Consider the following 16,970-nt stretch of genomic DNA (forward strand, 5'->3'; position numbering starts at 1 on the left):
CGGCGGCCGCTGGGGCTGGCTCGGCGCAGGTACGCGGCGGCGGCGGCGGCGGCGGCGGCGGCTCCGGAGCCGGTCCCGGTGCCGCCTGCGGGTCTCGGGGGCTTCGTTGAACCGTCGGCGCGCTTGAGGCGGTGGGAGGGGGGGAACCGCGGCGTGGGGCGCCGAGCCCCGCCGCGCTGCCCCGGCCCCCTTGCGAGGCAGGTGGGAGGTGAGGCGGTCCGGGAGCGTGTTGCGGCCGCTCGGGGCGAAATCTGGGGGGAAACCCGCGGCTGCAGCGATTTCCGCGGTGTTTGTGTTACGGCTCGGCGCGGGGCGGGTTAAAGCCGGGCCTGCCGCGGTTCTGCCTCGCCTGGCTAGTGTTACCTGGTGGGGAAGGAGGATAAATAATTCACCCTCCGCGGTCCCCTTTTTAATAAATAACAAGCGCCGGCAGCTGGCGGGTCCCGTTGCAGCCCGGGGGGAGGCAGCCCCCGGATCCGCCACCGCCACTGGCACGGGGTGAACGCTCGCCTGGATGCCAGGTCAACCGGTCCCTCTGTTCCCCATCAGCTTGCAGCTTTTCCCGGAAGATTACTGTGTATTTTGACTATTTTTAAAAAATCCCCTTTCTAATATGACATTTAAATTACTACTGTAAATTGGCCAGAAGTTGTATCAGACTCTTTAATAGTATCCTAGCCATTTCTTCAGACGTAACATTTCTTTAAACTTACCTGCACGCGCGTTCAGAAAGCTTTGTGCACCGTGAAAACTGCGGTCGCTTTTGCTTAAGCTCACTAATTAAATATTTTTAGCGTTAGCTGAAAATGAGAGGGTCTTCAGGCCAAGTCTCAGCAGGAATTACGCTGCCGCCACGCTCGGAGTGAGCAGGCGCCAGCCCGAGGAGGCACCGTGAAGTTCTTCCCAAGGTAAGGCAGAGCAGTGCTCCCTGCCTTGAGGACAGCGCCCGGAAAGAGGACAGTGTCTGCAGCTGCATTCCTTGGTTTGGATGCTCTGAGCTGAACAGCATTCTTTGAACGTTTGCTCACAATAAATCTTGAGGTATTCCACCTCTCAAAGCACTGATTTTCCCCTCGAATAAGAGGTGTGCTAACTAGCAGACTCTAAGCCGTGTTTATTTATAGGTTTCACAAGCACTTTGTAAATATAGATCTTTGAATCGTGTGCTGCTCGTTTCTTCCCGTAAGAGGTGCAGCTTGCTGTCTGCACCTCTTTTTCTAGTTGAAGATATCCCCATAACAGTTTTCAAATAAGCTTTTTTTTTTTTTTTTTTTTTTTTTAATCATCGCTTCAGCAAAACACAAATTCTTTTAACTTCATGAAGTCTTGCTGTCAGATAGTCTTACATGTTTCTTTAAAACAGCGTGAAATAGTGTTTGGATGGCTAACAGGGTGAAGAAGGGAAAAACACCTGCACAGCATTTTACGACAAAACTAGGGAGGATGCAATAGAAAAATATTATCATAATTAGATAATACTTAGGAAAATATCATGCGTTTATGAACCAAGTGTTTTTTTTTTTTTTTTTTTTTTTTTTGCTAGTTCTTAAATTCTGTAGATATGCCTACCTGTTTATTTTGCTATTGATCAGTAAATATGTTGTGTAGGGTCACTGACAAAAGTTGCATTTAAGCACTGGAGTAGTTGAACACTCTATTTTCTCTTGTATGTTGCTGCCCTCAGAATAACTTGTTGCACATCTGGACTCCTTAAGTAAAAAGTTCTATCATAATTTTAAAGGTGTGAATTTTCTGCAACCTTTAAGGGAATTCCTGTGCCAGATCTTGAATTGTGTATGTGCAGTGAGCTCGCAGCAGTAACAGTGCTTAAACTTGTATGAATTTTGTGGCTAAGCTTATATATAAAACACTGTTTAGTTCTGTAAAACAAAAAATCCACCAGAACTCTTTATCAAGGGCTAACATCTAATGTATGTCTCACATGGAATAGCTGTAGTTTATCTGGTGTTTTGAACCTTAAATTAACGTCCACATAAGCCTTACAAACAATTTTAAACTGCCTGCTTGCATTTGGTAGGTGTTAGTATGGAGTTGCAGTACTTAACTGGACTATTTCATTAAAAGGTATTTATTAGTCCGCCACCGTAATTCCCTGCTGAGTTCTTTGGGACTTGAAACATATTATGTTCCAGACTATAAATGCCAACTATTTGAAACTTGATTTTTTTTAAGCCCACTGAGAAGAATGCAGGCCTTATGGTGCCTCAGTCCTGCTGAGGAACTGGTCCAAAAAATCCCCTCTCGTGGCCCGCTCCCCCTGCTGCTACTGCCCCCTCCTGTATTAATAGCAGTGAGCTTTGGAGTCTCTTAAATGAAGCCTTTGAGACTTCATTCTGTTTTGAAAAGCCTTCTGTGTGGAGATTAAAACGCTCTAGGTGATATACCCGTTTTTTGGTAATTGTTGACTAGAATTTGCGTGTCATCAGAACTTTCAGAAGTAGTAACTTCTTTTTCCTTGCGTCCTCTTCCTTGAGCAGGTAACAGTTGTGTTGTGATGATTCTCTTTATCAAATCTAAAAACGATGCTCTTGATGTGTGAAATGTTTGGTGAAATGTTGCTGTTAAATGGGCTGTAGCAGTTAGGAAATTGCTTTTAAATAACACCAGGCTGAAGATGACAACTTTGAACAGCTTGTGAAAGACAAACTTGGTTTGTAGTAGGCAGTCTCAAGCAATATTTTTGCTTTTTCAACAGAAACCAATCCATGACAAGTTGCTGCTTTCCAGGGAGGTTGTGAGCATTTGGTTATCGGCGGCTGCCATTCAGACAGTAGCTGAACCCTTCTAAAAGTATTAACATGAAAACTAGATGAAGTGTTTTAATTTGACCGCTTAAAATGTTCACGGTTCTTGTTTCTTGTTAGAAACCATAGAGGCATATTAAATTGTTGTTCAACTCATTTCTTTTGTAGTATGCTTTTATTTAATCTTAGATAAATGGCAGGTTTGTGCATAGTTTCCTTGGGAACTTATGTGGATAATGAGCAGTGCGAGTGGGGCAATGGAGATGTAATGAAATGACAACTTACACCAAATTGGCTTTATCTCCAGATGAAGGTATAAGGAAATTAGCTTATGCTGTTGTTTCACACTAGTTTATTACAGTAGTTGAATTTTGCATGTCATCCAAATTGCGTGCTGTCATCTCAAACAAAAAAAGCTTCATGTTCCTCCACAGCAAGGCTGTTGCTAGTGGATGATCTGAACTCCCCACCAAGCCTTAAACCTGTTTAACTGTTTAATAACACTGAAATTTGGTATATGTTTTTTTTAACCATTACTTTTAAGAGCTCTTTCCCAAAAGATAACTTTTTTTTTTTAGGACTGCTTAGCTTCTTGCACGTATGTCTGTTTCATTAAAGCATAACGTGTGTTCGGCAGGCATTCGGTAACAGCATTCTAGTGTTGGTCAGTCTCAAAACGGAGATACTCGATGTAGGCTTCTTCGCTGGGCAAACCACCCCTACCCGGCGCCTGCCTGCTCACTGCAAAGTGAGAAGTAACACTAGGGAGGAAAAAAGTTGTGAATGGGAAGTGTTTTACACAGATGGTTCGCCTGTGAGTGCCCATTTGACAGGCTATAGAAAGAGTTTAGCTGAAGGGCTTTATTTTCAGCTCTGCCAGTTAACTTGTGTAACTTTTTTACTTACTGTATGAGAAAGAACTTGCTTTTTAATAACCGAGAAGGTACGTGTGGGTTTACTTACTCATAAATCTGTCTTGTCTGTTTAAGCTGAGATTGATACTCCATGTACAAGCAGAGTGATAGTCTTGTAAATGAAATTCCGTATTTTTTTTTTTTTTGGTGTTGCCCATAAAGATCACTGCAGGATGTAGGCAGTTTAGGAGGAGAAGCCCTAGGATTCATAGCAGCAGGGGTGTGTAGGTAGGATAAACGTACTACTTGTAGATGATGTGATAGTCTGGGAGGAGAGCTGGAAATGGATTTGAAAGTCTGGAAGGTAATAAGCAGGCTTATATATATATATGTATTTAATTTCTGTGTGAGCCAGCATGACTTTGTGCACTTTATAATGTAGCTGGATTTGTGTAACTTATCACAAGGATAAGGAACGGCACGCCTTCAGGCCCACTGTTTACTTGGTGTGCTTGCTGCACAGCGTTTGCATCAAATGGCTCAGCCCTTTTGGACAGAAATACTAAGAACACATTCAACACTGATAAATAAGTTTTTCCTGAGCACTTTCCTTCTGGAAATGGCTAAATAATATTTATTTAAGACCAGCTTTGTGAAGAAATTCATGGAAAATTTCAGCTCAGTGGGATAGTCTCAATTTTTTTTTTTTCAAAATGGCAGTATTTAGCTTCTTAAATGCTAAATGCTGATATGCAGTAGTTTTACTGTAGACCTGAACACATTTTTGGACGTTTAACCTTGTAGAAATGTCCTGTAGCTTTGGCAGTTCCTTGGTTCTAATTTGTTGACTCAACAGGTTTTATCATTGCATAGAGCATATAATTAAAACGTTTGTAATAGCTAAGAAGAACTATAGGGAAAGCAAACAAGAATATTTGTCAAACTTACTTTAATGAAATTCAAAACTTAGCTCTTTGTATTATGACAGAAAAGCTCCAAAGTACAAAATTGTGTCAGTTTTCTTTGTAAATGATGCTTGCACAGATGTTGCTCAAAACAGACTTCTGCATAGAATTTTAAAGCATGTAGGTGTCCCTTTGTGTTTATGTTTATGTAAGGTCCCCTTTGCCCTTTGTGCTTCAAGTCTGGGCAATTTTTTTTTTTTTTTTGGGAGCAATTAACAAAGAGCAGCAACACTGTAGGTAACGCTGTCTGAACAAATTATTTTCTACCTTTTGCTCCAAATATACTACATAATGTAGTAAAGCAACTTGTTCAACATGGATGTGTAAGTGCTCAGTACAATACCTGAGGCACAAAACAGTTTGGAATGGTGTTCCCTAAGGTGACCAAAAAGCGTTGATGTAACTAAAAGTTTTGTGTGTGTACACTCTTGAGGATTCCATTCCTGACATTTGCTGTGTGTTGTATGAAATAATGAGCTGGATGTTCATACAACAGTAAGCAGGTGACCTCTGTGGTTAGGATCTGTCGTCTTTCTAGATCTTCTCTTTACCTGCTCTTTTCAACAGAAAGAGCAAAGGAAATTTTCTCTCTAAAACGCCACGGATTCTGTCAGATGCTGCAGTTCCTTTCCATGTAAGGTACCTCTGCAAAGCCTAAATCTTGTCTTCATTTATAAACTACGGAGGGTGTTCTTCTGCAGTGAGTAATCGCTGCTAAGTGATTCCTTCACAAATTTCTTCATACTACTACCAGTTCATAGTTTTGAATCATTCCAAGATTTTATGATCTGATAAACCGTGGTGAAAATCAGAGCTTCTCTACTGGGATTTTGTATAATTCTTGTTCTACCATGTTGGTCTTAGGAAAAGCATGGAATGAAAATGAAAAGTTAATGAGTTAAATTGTCCAGATTGCCAATTCACCGTACCCTTTCATATGTATTATATGGAATTAATTCATTTCTGGTACGATACTTATTAAATACACAATCTTCACTTAATTATGTGATGTATTAAATACACATGATCATGCTTCATGAGAAGTCTTATCATCCAGTTCTGTCACTTCAGTGAACTGTTACAAGGTTAGACATAAATTAACCAAAACTGTTATGGACTCTCATTTATTTAAAGGTACACTGATTTCTGTCTCAGATTATTTGTTTCGTTGAGATTAAAAGTGGAAGCTTTAGGTTAAATTATTTTTTTTCTGCCTCACAGGTCTCCTACTCTTGAATGTAAAACGTTTGTGTTTTGATACAAAACAGTTCTAGACTATATTAATGATGACTTTATTCTATGATAGTGCATGTTCTCGATTTCATCATTTGGTTTAGACGTGGGGCCTGCTATTAGAGCTTCTGAACTCAACAGTCCAATATGCGGGGGAAAAAAATATTTGGTGGTTGAAGTTGATACTTGTGCAAAACTTGTCCACAGCTTCTGTTAAATCATGAAGTATTCTGACCATAGTTGTCTATTTTTTTAAGTTTCAAATGATTGTAACTCTATATGCAGTTATATAAAGATATAACCAAATGTTTCCTGTTTGCATTCTGATGATGTGATTATTTTGTTTAGGGTTTCATATGATGAGGCTTTTATTATGGCCAGTGACTCCTTGGAAGGCTTTCATGAAGTGAACCTCGCTTCGCCTACTACACCAGATCTTCTTGGAGTAAATGAGCCAGGGACTCAGGAACAAACTACCTCACCCAGTGTTATTTACCGACCGCATCCTTCTGTTGTGTCCTCCGCGCCAATCCAACCCAATGCATTAAATGTTTCTGACCTTCCCACACAACCTGTTTATTCGTCTCCCAGACAACTGAACTGTGGAGAAATATCAGGTGTCAGGTAAGTTTCGTGCATCTGTTTTTTTTTTTTTTTTTTTGCTTACAAACTATTTGCTTTACTAAAGATAGAATTTTAATATAGCATGTAATATTAAATAGTGTCTGTAACAGTGCATTCAGCACTACTACTGCTATTTCTAAAATATTTCTTCTTAATATATAATATAAATAAAAAAAACTCTCATTCTCTTTACAGCATCAATGTTACCGACGCAGTACTTTGTTCTACCTCTGGACCCCAGGGTGGGTCATTCAATCACAATAATTCCAGAAAGGAGAGCAATAATGCAGAGAGAGAGTTTTTGCAGGGTGCTACAGTAGCAGATGTTGCTGAAGGAAATGAAGATATTTTTGGGTTGAGTACAGACAGTTTATCTCACTTACGGAGCCCATCTGTACTGGAAGTAAGAGAAAAGGGCTATGAAAGATTGAAAGAAGAACTTGCAAAAGCTCAGAGGGTAAGGCTTGTTGTCTTGTCTCCTGCTTTTTCTTTCTTCACTATGAGTCTGATGTGACAGAATGATAGATGGCAGTCCGAGTCTACTCTTTTGCAATAGGATTATTACAATGTATATATTTTAAGTAAAGTTATTCTGAATGGCTGCAGTGCTAATGTCTTAAAACACTATCAAGGAATAATTCTTTCTAATGCTGCAGCTACTTACCACAGAAAGCTCTTGCTGCAGCTTCTGGTTAAACATTCTTTTTCTCTGAAATGTAGGCCATTCCTTCATTCTGGCATTTGAGAATAGGAGTAATTTTCTGTCATGCTTTTGTTACAGTCTAAGTTTTTATAATGCTGATTATATGCCTCTGGAGTCTTTTCTCCTATGGTATGAAAGTGTAGCTTGTGTCAATTTAGAAACATTTTAGAACGTGGGTACTTGCCATGTATCATAGACAAATGCCCGTATAGGAAAGAAGCAATAAAGATGTCACTGAAGTTCTTTAGAATACTGTTACACCACACTTCAAATTGAATATGGATGCCTTTGAGGACACTGGCTCAATTCGTTAATATTTGTAAAGCGCTTTGTCTTGTTTGGATGGATGGTGCTATATAAATGCAAAGCCATTATTTACCATTCTAACATCTTTCTGTGCTTGAACTTTCCAGTAGATTTTGTGCTGTTTGTACTTGTGCCCTTTCCTCTCCTCTACATGATTCCACTCTTGTTTCAATTTAAGCCCATTTTATCTTGTGTTTGAACTTGTTTTCCTCTGTGCTCGTTGCCTTTCCGTTGAATGTAGTAATCATTTCTGTCATAGCTGCATTTGCCCTTGTCATTGTGAATCTTGAATATGGATTTTGATATCACTTCTTCTCTTGGCTGTTTTGTCACTGTGTAGTTGCTTCCTTTGCTGAGGTGTTTGTGTGCATAGCATTTGACCACAGAAAGGAAACATTAACCTGAGCTAATGTTGAGGACCTTGGATGTGAATATATAAACCTAGCAGTTAAACTTGGAACCTTTTTAAACTTTAAACTTTAGAAGAGCGCTTCCAGCTCCTGACAACTTAGAGAAATATAGCTAACATACTTAAAACCTGCAGCTTGGATCTGTTACTGTAACCTTTGAATTATCTGAAAATGTTAATCCAGTGTAAAGTTGCGTGGGTTTTATGTCTAGCTCAGCTCATATCTTAAGGTAGTTTTAAAAGAAATAGCATTAAAGCTGCTAAGGCATACACAATGCATGTTAAGTATTTTCAAACATTTCTGATGTTCTTAAAAACTTGATTCAGCTCTAACTTGAGAATGTTGATGTCAAAGTCCTTGTTAATAATTCTCAGCATATTAGGTTGATTCTTATCAGTGTTACGCTAGGTGAATAACTTCTGTCCGCCTGTCTTCCTAAGCTTGCACTGGTTCAGAATTACTCAGTAATGCAGGAGTCTCTACAAAGTGCACAGTGATAAACCCTGTTCCTGTCACAGTATTTCTTCTACTTCCTGTATAGGGACTAATTTTTTGTATTCCTAATTAATCTCCAACTGCTTCTTCCCAAAAGTTATGACTGTTCATATAGGGTTGTGCCCACTCTGCAGTATTTAGTCTCGTGCAGTCTTTGAGTATATATCCAGCTACATTCACTTTTGTCAATGAGTGCTGTGTAAAAATCTGCAGGGTTATAATTAATAGGTGGCGCTTATGTGCAGCTTATTGTTTTTTACATGATTTTTTAAGATTCTCTTTAAGCCTCTATGGTTCCCTCAGTTTATGAGCTTTGTCAGGAACAGTGAGAAAAAAGAGAATTGCAATTTGCACTTGAATTTTATGAACTCCTTCAGCCTGGAAAACTTACGGACTGTCCAGGATTGAACAGAGTAGATACAAATTTGCTGTTTCACCTTTTTCATTTGTTCCAAATTTCTTACCTAAACTGTGTATGCAATTGTGATATGTGTTAAAGACACATTGATTTGAATTTGTTCCAGTTGTGATTGGAAGGGTGGTGAGAACGGAAATAGGAATTTTGAGGCTTAGGGATCCATTACCTAAACTCTTTTCATGCTTCTTTGAATACAACTTTTTTCTTCATATGCTCTCCTTTTTGCTATCCTAAGGAATATATATATGACATGTAATTTTTGGACATTTAACTATGGTTCTTCAAATTATTCAGGAATAGAATAAAGGTGTTTTCTCTACTTCTATATATGCCTTGTGTTTATTCAGTCTAAGGAATTCACTTCTCAAAATGAACAGCATTACTGGCAAAGCTGTTGGAAGAACCAAATCTTCCAAAAATTTGTTTCATGATGAGAGGAAATGTATTTTCTGCTTCAATCTAGGTAAGTTGCAGTCACAAATCATACCATAAGATTGTGAGAGTGGTTGGGCTGGAAATAACAGTAGGGCAACGTTCTGTAGTAACACTGTGTAAGGTTAGACATACTTTTGCCTCAAAATGCTACCTTTTAAAACTTGATATTTTTCACTCTTTGAGCCCATTCAGGCCATTTTTTTTTTTTTTCAGTTAAGACTTTCTGGCTGTACTCAGCAGAGTGGAGCTGAAGAGCCCTTGCTTTAAATAATCTGAACCTTTCCATGTGTTTTACTCCCATTTTTAAGAGAAAAATCAAGAAAATTGTGAAGGAGTTAAAAAGCTTAGTGGTTCAGTGCCCAGGACCTTATCTCCTCAGGCCTCTGTACATTTGTATTTTTTTTCAGCCATGTATGGATTGAGCTGTGACACTGTAGCTATACTAAACCACATTTAGGTAACACAGAGAGAACAATGATGCCATTTTGATATATGGTATTTCTTGATGTTGAGGTTTAATGGAGCCTTTGCAAAGGGATACCTTCTGTTTGTTCTTCATACTAAGCAACTGCCATACTGCATGTATTTTTGGATAGCTTGTGTGCAGTTTCTGAGCTGTGTCAGTTCATGGTCACATTTTCCTTGAATTTTTGTGTGACTTGACCATGAAGTTACTCAGTCATGAATCTGACTGTCAATATAATGATGTCATCTGTAACTGCAGAGGGAAACTTAATGTTCTGTGTTGATATGTTTTCTCCTGGACCAGGGGGAATGGGCTAAAGTTGTGCCAAGGGAGGTTTAGGTTGGATATTAGGAAGAACTTCTTTACCGAAAGGGTTGTTAGACATTGGAACGGGCTGCCCAGGGAAGTGGTGGAGTCACCATCCCTGGAGGTCTTTAAAAGACATTTAGATGTAGAGCTTAGGGATATGGTTTAGTGGAGGACTTAGTGTTAGGTCAGAGGCTGGACTCGGTGATCTTGGAGGTCTCTTCCAACCTAGGTGATTCTGTGATTCTGTTGTAATTTTCAGCTCTCACTGATGAGTGGCCCCTTTTCCCAATGAGGAAAGAGCAGTCTACCAGAAATTATGACAGTAAATACCACACTCAGTTTGAGAATGAATTCCATGCTTCCTACTATCTTTAGAGTAAGATCTGTAGGCTTATTGGCAATGACTAAAACAGGTTGGTTTTTGTAATAGAAATTTACATTATTGATTTTTCCCTAGTAGAGTGAAATTGAGAGGTTTTCTTACACCAGTACAGTGATTTTTGTGAAAGACTAACAGTATAAAACATGATACTTTAAATATCAGCATTTTTTTTGGAGCATGGTACTCAGACTTGGATTTTATTTCAGAGGCTTCAGTTTCTGTATGCATTCTTCATGTCATAAGATCAAACTGGACTAATGAGTTTTATTTATGTCTTCAGATCGTGCATAGTGATACAGGGTTTGAAGTGGATTTTTCCATTGTTCTGCCCGTATTGTCAAAGAATCCAGTGTAACAGATGTTATCATCACAGTGTTTCTGAGTAGGCTAACACTGCTGTAGGTTAAATCTGTATTTTTTTCACAGAAAAATACGGTGTTTTTAGAAACGGCGTGGATTAAGGAAAAAATAGATTCACAATAACTGCCCAGGAATTCCCAGAGCAGTATATGAGAACATTTGGCATTCTTATATTTCTGCTGTCACTTGCTTATAAATTAATCAAGAATAAAGATGAGAAAGCTCCAGAAAAACATACCATCCCAAACTCCACCAAAGAGTATGCTTGCAAACTTCTCTAAAACAAAGAGTTGAATTGTAAGGCCGCTGGCTTGTCAGTGTTTAAGATGGTTTCTCTGAGGGTGTTGTAGGAGTTTGTTGCTGTCTTTGAGTGACGAAGGACTTGTTTTCACACTGCTGGCTGATGCTGTTGTAGTATGTGGCAGGCATCAAATTTTTTTCAGGCAAGTAGAAGACTACATGCATGCAAAGCAAGCATCTTCAGCCACACCATAGGACATATAATTCAATAGTCAATTCAATTCAGATCCATCAACGGTTCAATCGCATTGAAAACCCATGTAAATGTGGTTCCAGAAGACAAATTTCTGTGTGGGTGCTGAATGAAGACCAGACAAATTAAATATATTCTATTAAGGTGCCAACTTTTTTTTTTTTTTTTTTTCAACTTCAGAATTCAGCCGTATTCCGCAGTTCTGACTTTAGGTGATATCTCTAGAAGATTTTTGTTCTTTTCTTGATCTTTTGCATTCAGTGATGACTTGCTTAAATTGCTGAACTAGATCCAGGATGACTTTCTTTCTAGAATTTCAAACATTATTTTGAAGCAGCAATTTGCATGCCTTATCGCACTGTTTTTCTCTAAAGACCCACCCTGTACTCTGTTCATGAAGGTCAAAGTGAAATAAGCAATAATACAACCATTTGGTACAGGAATATATATATATTTTTAAAAAAAATGTTTTTCATGCAAGTTTGAATTTTTTATCACCTATACTTCAGTAACTGTGTGTTCTGCTTTACAATAGCTCATCTTCATGTGCTGTATCAGAGCAGTAATGTGGGAAGGATTGCAGCAGGGATGGTTAATCTAGTGCACATGTTTGTCTTCTCTGCCTCTGTGTTATGTATGGCTGGAAAGTGTTCAGTAATGGCTTTAAGGCACAAGTGGTGGTAATGGCTCTAATAACTGATAAGCTTTTGCTTTGGGTATTCTTTATTTCTTTCCTGCATAAAAACCGTCAGCTGGAGCTATTAAACTTAAGTGACAAAATAACGTGGTATATTGTGCTCCTTCGGAGTCGTGTCACAGAAATTTGCCCAATATTTGACAAATGCAGCTCAGCAGCTGTGTGCAATACACTGCACGCTGTCGTCTCCCTTTTCCTTTCATTAAGTAGCTTTACTCATCTGCCTACATTTTAATCTAAGCCTCCCCCTAATCTTCCCAGTTACAGGCAAAGCTGCAAGAGTCTTGCCTGGAATAGTGTATTGGTGGTGATAGGCCAAAAGTGAACCAAGTTGGTTCTGCCTTTGTTGTGAGTTTGATAGCTCTTGACCTGAATCTTAATACAACCTCCTCTTACGATGTTTTGTAGCACTTCTGTATTAAAGATGTGCATACCATTTTCCTTATAAATCAGTGAAAGAATTAAAAAGTATTGATATATTCTCTGTATTTATAGGAACACATAAAACTTAAGCTTTAAGAATTTTGCATCAAATCTTTCATTTCCCTATTAACAACCATACCTTATATGGGAAATATTTTAAAGCAACAAATAATTAGATTTTCTTTGTTCAGTATCTTTTCTCTTTTTAATTTTCTGTATTCCTTTTTCCCTCCATCTGTATCTATCTTCCTTCTTTTTATTTTTTATTTTTTTTCCTGAGAAATAGGTCATTGTGTACAGTATAGTATATAGTAAGTAGGAGTTGGGTACTATCAAAAAAAATCATGTTTGGGAAAAAAAAAAACACAACGTTTAAGTGGTACCTTTCAAAGAGCTATGTATGGAAAGTAAAATAGCAAATAAACTAAACTAAAAATTGATGAAAATGTTCAAAATTAAATAAAAGAAAAAAGAAATAATGCATTTTTCAATACATGGGTCTTAAAAAGGGATCAGATTTAGGGGCTGGAGTCAGATGAGACTTTCATGTTAGACGAAAACCTGCTGCCAGTTCACTGCAGAAACTGAGAGCCTGCTGCAAGGCGAGGAGTAGTTTCCCACACTGTTGTGTACAGCATTACTCAACCATGAAGACTTTGGGAGAAATACTAATTACCTCCTAGAAACGTACGGAAGCTGACATTTTGGCCTCTTTGTGATTCTGTAGGGTCTGGCCTCCCAGCGCTTTCTGAAGGCAGGTCTGTTCTGTGCTGGTTTCTGGAGGATTTGGAAGCGTAACTGTTGTTAGGTTGTGTCTGGAGTCTTTGACGTACCAGGGACAGGCTTGGTCCCTACCTCCCAGGCGTGATAGTACTGTAGAAGCTAGATGGGCAGGGAGGAAAGAAGATGGAGAAGAGCTAGATGGGGATTGTGGATGGGAGGGGAGTTATGCCCAAAAGAAATGCACGAAAGGTCAGAATGGTCTGCTTTCTGCTTTTCTTTCCCTTGTTTATTCTCTCCATCCTTTTCTTTCTTGCTAGAGCTTCCAGCATTTAATAGGTGGGAGAGGGGAGAGGAACTCTTCTCTCAAATTCCCAGTCAAACTTTTTGTACTCCTCTGCCAAAATACTGCACTTTTTCCTCAGACTTGGGAAAATACAGACGAGATTGGGCATGTGTATCCCGTATACTGCCAAATCTGTACTAAGTGCCTTCTTCACTTAAGTGATGTTTTAGTGCTATCATAGACAAATACCATTTTGAATTTCATAAGCTATTTTCATATGATTTATGTATCTCTACATAAACAAAGGTTACAGATAAAATCACAGTATGATTTTGTAATTATGTTAGTCATAAGGAGACCTACAGGCGAGACACTATTTATAGTAAGATATGTTTTAAGATTGTAAGAGAATTGGGGATTGTCTTGAGGCAAAGCTATTTTTGAAACCTTTTTTCTTTTAAACAACAAAACCAAATACTTATGGATTACTTTTAAGTGTCTGTTAAGGAATGGGTAAACAGAACTGGTATTCTGTCTGTCCCTGTAATTAATTTTATCTATATTTTAATGGACTGTAGTCTTCTATACTTTTAAGAGAAGACAAGCTTTTTTTACCTCTGAATTTTGGAAATGCTGATGTTTAGATTAGAGATACTGTAGATTGGCCTGGTAGATTGCTGTATAGAGGAAGAAACAGCTATGTATGCACAGCGTTAATTTAATTGCTTCTAGTTTTAAGACTAACATTTTGAAAGGCTTTGTTTAGTGAAGGTTTTGTGTTCCTCTGATATTTTTTTCTCTTTTTCCCCTTCTCTGTAGTATTAGCTTTAAAAGGCCAAATTACTACTCTAAGTCAGAATAAATAACTTTCAATTTTCCATAGGAGCTGAAGTTAAAAGATGAAGAATGTGAAAGGCTTTCTAAAGTGCGAGATCAACTTGGACAGGAATTGGAAGAACTTACAGCTAGTCTGTTTGAGGTTTGTTGGAGTCTTCGATGTGATATACTTAAAGGAAGCTGAGCCAGATGTTTTATGTAGAATCAGTGTATCTAATGCTGAATTTTTCTGCAATAAGCTTGTAAAGGGATTTGTGTTCTGAGGACCTGGGTGCGTTGGTAGAGGCTTAAGAACAAGCAGTAGACTTTTCACTTAGATGAGAGATGTTGAGCTTGTCAATTTGCCTAGACACAAAATGAAGAAAATAAGGCAAATGTGTCAGAAAGCTTAAAACTATTGAGGCTCATTTTTTGGCATAACTATTTTGAGACAGCTTCTCTGTCTGACAACAAGGCTATCTAGATAAGAGCTAAATTTGGGGTTGTCATGGTGATTACATGCAAAATAACATAGTTCCAGATCAATGGAGGTAGCACAGTATATAACTTAACCATGCTTTCAGCTTTTGAATTTTGGGTCTGGCAGCATGTTACTCCCACAAACTTGAAGAGAAACTGAGTGATGCACCATGGTGGAACCTGGTTGCAAAGTGAGAAGCCCTGAACTCTAAGTGGGGCCTTTTCATTTGAGAAAAGAGCAGTGGTGCCAACAAAGAATATGAGCTTGCATTAAACAGAAAAAAAAATCTTAAATCCACACTTGAAACAGAATTGGTTGTCATTTTGCCATGGGATACCTAGAAGCTAAATTACGATATACAAACCTGTTGGAATAAGTTTCATAAACTAGAGATACTTTGTGTTTACCAAATTGTAAGTATTGTTTTTCAGCATATGCATAGAGATAAAAACATTAGATTTGTTTTTAGAACTAATATTGTTGAAATTGTAATGGTACACAAGTGCTATAAAAACTGGAAGATATTCATGTTCAAAAACGAAATAACAGATTTCACTGTGGGTTGGCGATGCAATTTATTTCATCATCCCAGTAGGGCAAAGTTACTTAATATTTTAAGAAGCTTCTGCATGTAGAGTAAACATGAAAAGCTGGAAAGCTACTTTTTAGCATAAACATTTCTGTAGGTTGGGTGGAGGAAGGTGATGGACAGGCAACTGTAGAGGAATAGACATAATTACCCATGTAATTTTATGTTAATGACAGTTGATAAATTAAAACAATGTGTCAGTTTGTTAAAGCTATGTTTGAGATGTAACACATTATTAATGATTATTTAATGAGTTTTAATTATTCAGAACTCCCAGCTGTTGTGGGCATGTCACATGAATTTTCTTTTGTGTTGTTATTTCACTAAGAGTCTCTAATAAACCAGTGTTAAGGTTTCTTGATTTTTGCACTTGGATCTACAGCCCTTGGATTCACGTTCTCTTCTGAATCCCATTAATTTCGTGAGTGTACGGGTGGATATGCTGGAGTTTATATTAATGTAGCCCACTGGAGGATCAAGACTTGTTTTGCACAGCTGGATGTATATATTCCATTATCACACTGTAATAGCACTGCAACATGCTTTGCTTTTAAAGGTGCATCACTAAGCAGAAACTTGCATGGTCAATGTTAAATGTATTTGTACACATTGTATAGATGTGCAAGTGCCCATTCCTGCATGTGTCTGTCACTATTTAAGAGACTTTTATGAACCCATGTTACACAGCTGTGTTGAATGATGATGGGAGCCAGATGTTCTGGTGTGATGATGAATGACATTTTTGTTTTATTTATATAGCGTCCAGATATGTGCTAGGCGCTTTACAGATATGAGAAGAATCCTATCCCAAGTAATTTAGTCAGTGGCCCTGATCTTTCAGTTCTTGTTGCCTTCAGTAAGTACCAAATAAGAACAGAAATTTGATCACAGGCATAAATTGCTGGATCAGAGCCTAAACAAATACATTATGCAGACAAAAGGCTTAGAAGTCTGAGGTAAAAAGATGTTTGAAAAAAGTCCCAGTCCTTTTATGCTTTGTTCATTATTAGCTTGCTTACTTGGGTTGGGTTTTAGTGTTTTTCTGTTCTACTTAAGAAATGTTTATTAATCCATAAACTACTTTTAAGCTTTTACTTTAATTTTTTAAAATTGTCAGTAAGAATTCAATTCAATTGTTTGGCCAGTTTTTTCATGCAGAAGTTTACAGCTGATTAAAACTGGTTATTCTGGCTAGAAGAAGGGAGAAGTTCTTTTGAATGTGCTGCTGTGCCCGTGTTGCTTTTGTTGCTACCAGTTAAATTTTTCTATTGGGGGTCAAGGAACTTCATTTGTCAGCTCCTGAAATGTGACCAGAGCCTGGTATTCATGACAGGTATTGTTTCTGCTGGAGGGGGGTGGTGGTGGTGGCGGCTGTGACTGGGAGGAATTTCTGAATATCTCTGTCTGGGCTCAAGATCAAGGAGAAGGAACTTGCTGGTGCAGTGATGAATCCAAATAATAGATTTTTGGTATGTAACTATATAGCTTCAGCAGATTGTTGTACAGCTTACAAGTTTCACAAGTAATCTTTGTGAAGCACAAGTGTGATACAACTGTAGTTTTTTTAAAACTTGATCTTGTAAATTTATTGAAGCATTTACACCTGCTAAATGTTTTTTTACAGGAAGCACATAAAATGGTTAAAGAAGCAAATGTCAAACAAGCTGCAGCAGAAAAACAGTTAAAAGAAGCACAGGGAAAAGTGAGTTTTTTCCAACTTGTTTGCTTTGTCTTTTCACA

The 16,970-nt window shown here is 38.2% G+C and overlaps 1 protein-coding gene across 3 annotated transcripts in view; it reads left to right on the forward strand.

The window, feature by feature from the left end:
* The window catches only part of RAB3IP (RAB3A interacting protein), a 29,365-nt gene continuing 12,395 nt past the window's right edge, over positions 1–16,970 (forward strand). The window contains exons 1-6 of one of the 3 annotated variants that reach the window (XM_035336869.1): positions 1–29; positions 801–908; positions 6,166–6,441; positions 6,637–6,898; positions 14,228–14,323; positions 16,855–16,932. In XM_035336869.1, the coding sequence (XP_035192760.1) occupies positions 6,191–6,441; positions 6,637–6,898; positions 14,228–14,323; positions 16,855–16,932 (687 nt within the window). In that variant the 5' untranslated portion in view covers positions 1–29; positions 801–908; positions 6,166–6,190. The remainder of the gene's footprint in view (positions 30–800; positions 909–6,165; positions 6,442–6,636; positions 6,899–14,227; positions 14,324–16,854; positions 16,933–16,970) is intronic. The other 2 variants (XM_035336883.1, XM_035336878.1) reach the window with 2 other exon arrangements.

This window comes from Oxyura jamaicensis, chromosome 1 (assembly GCF_011077185.1).
Source record: "Oxyura jamaicensis isolate SHBP4307 breed ruddy duck chromosome 1, BPBGC_Ojam_1.0, whole genome shotgun sequence".
NCBI lineage: Eukaryota > Metazoa > Chordata > Aves > Anseriformes > Anatidae > Oxyura > Oxyura jamaicensis.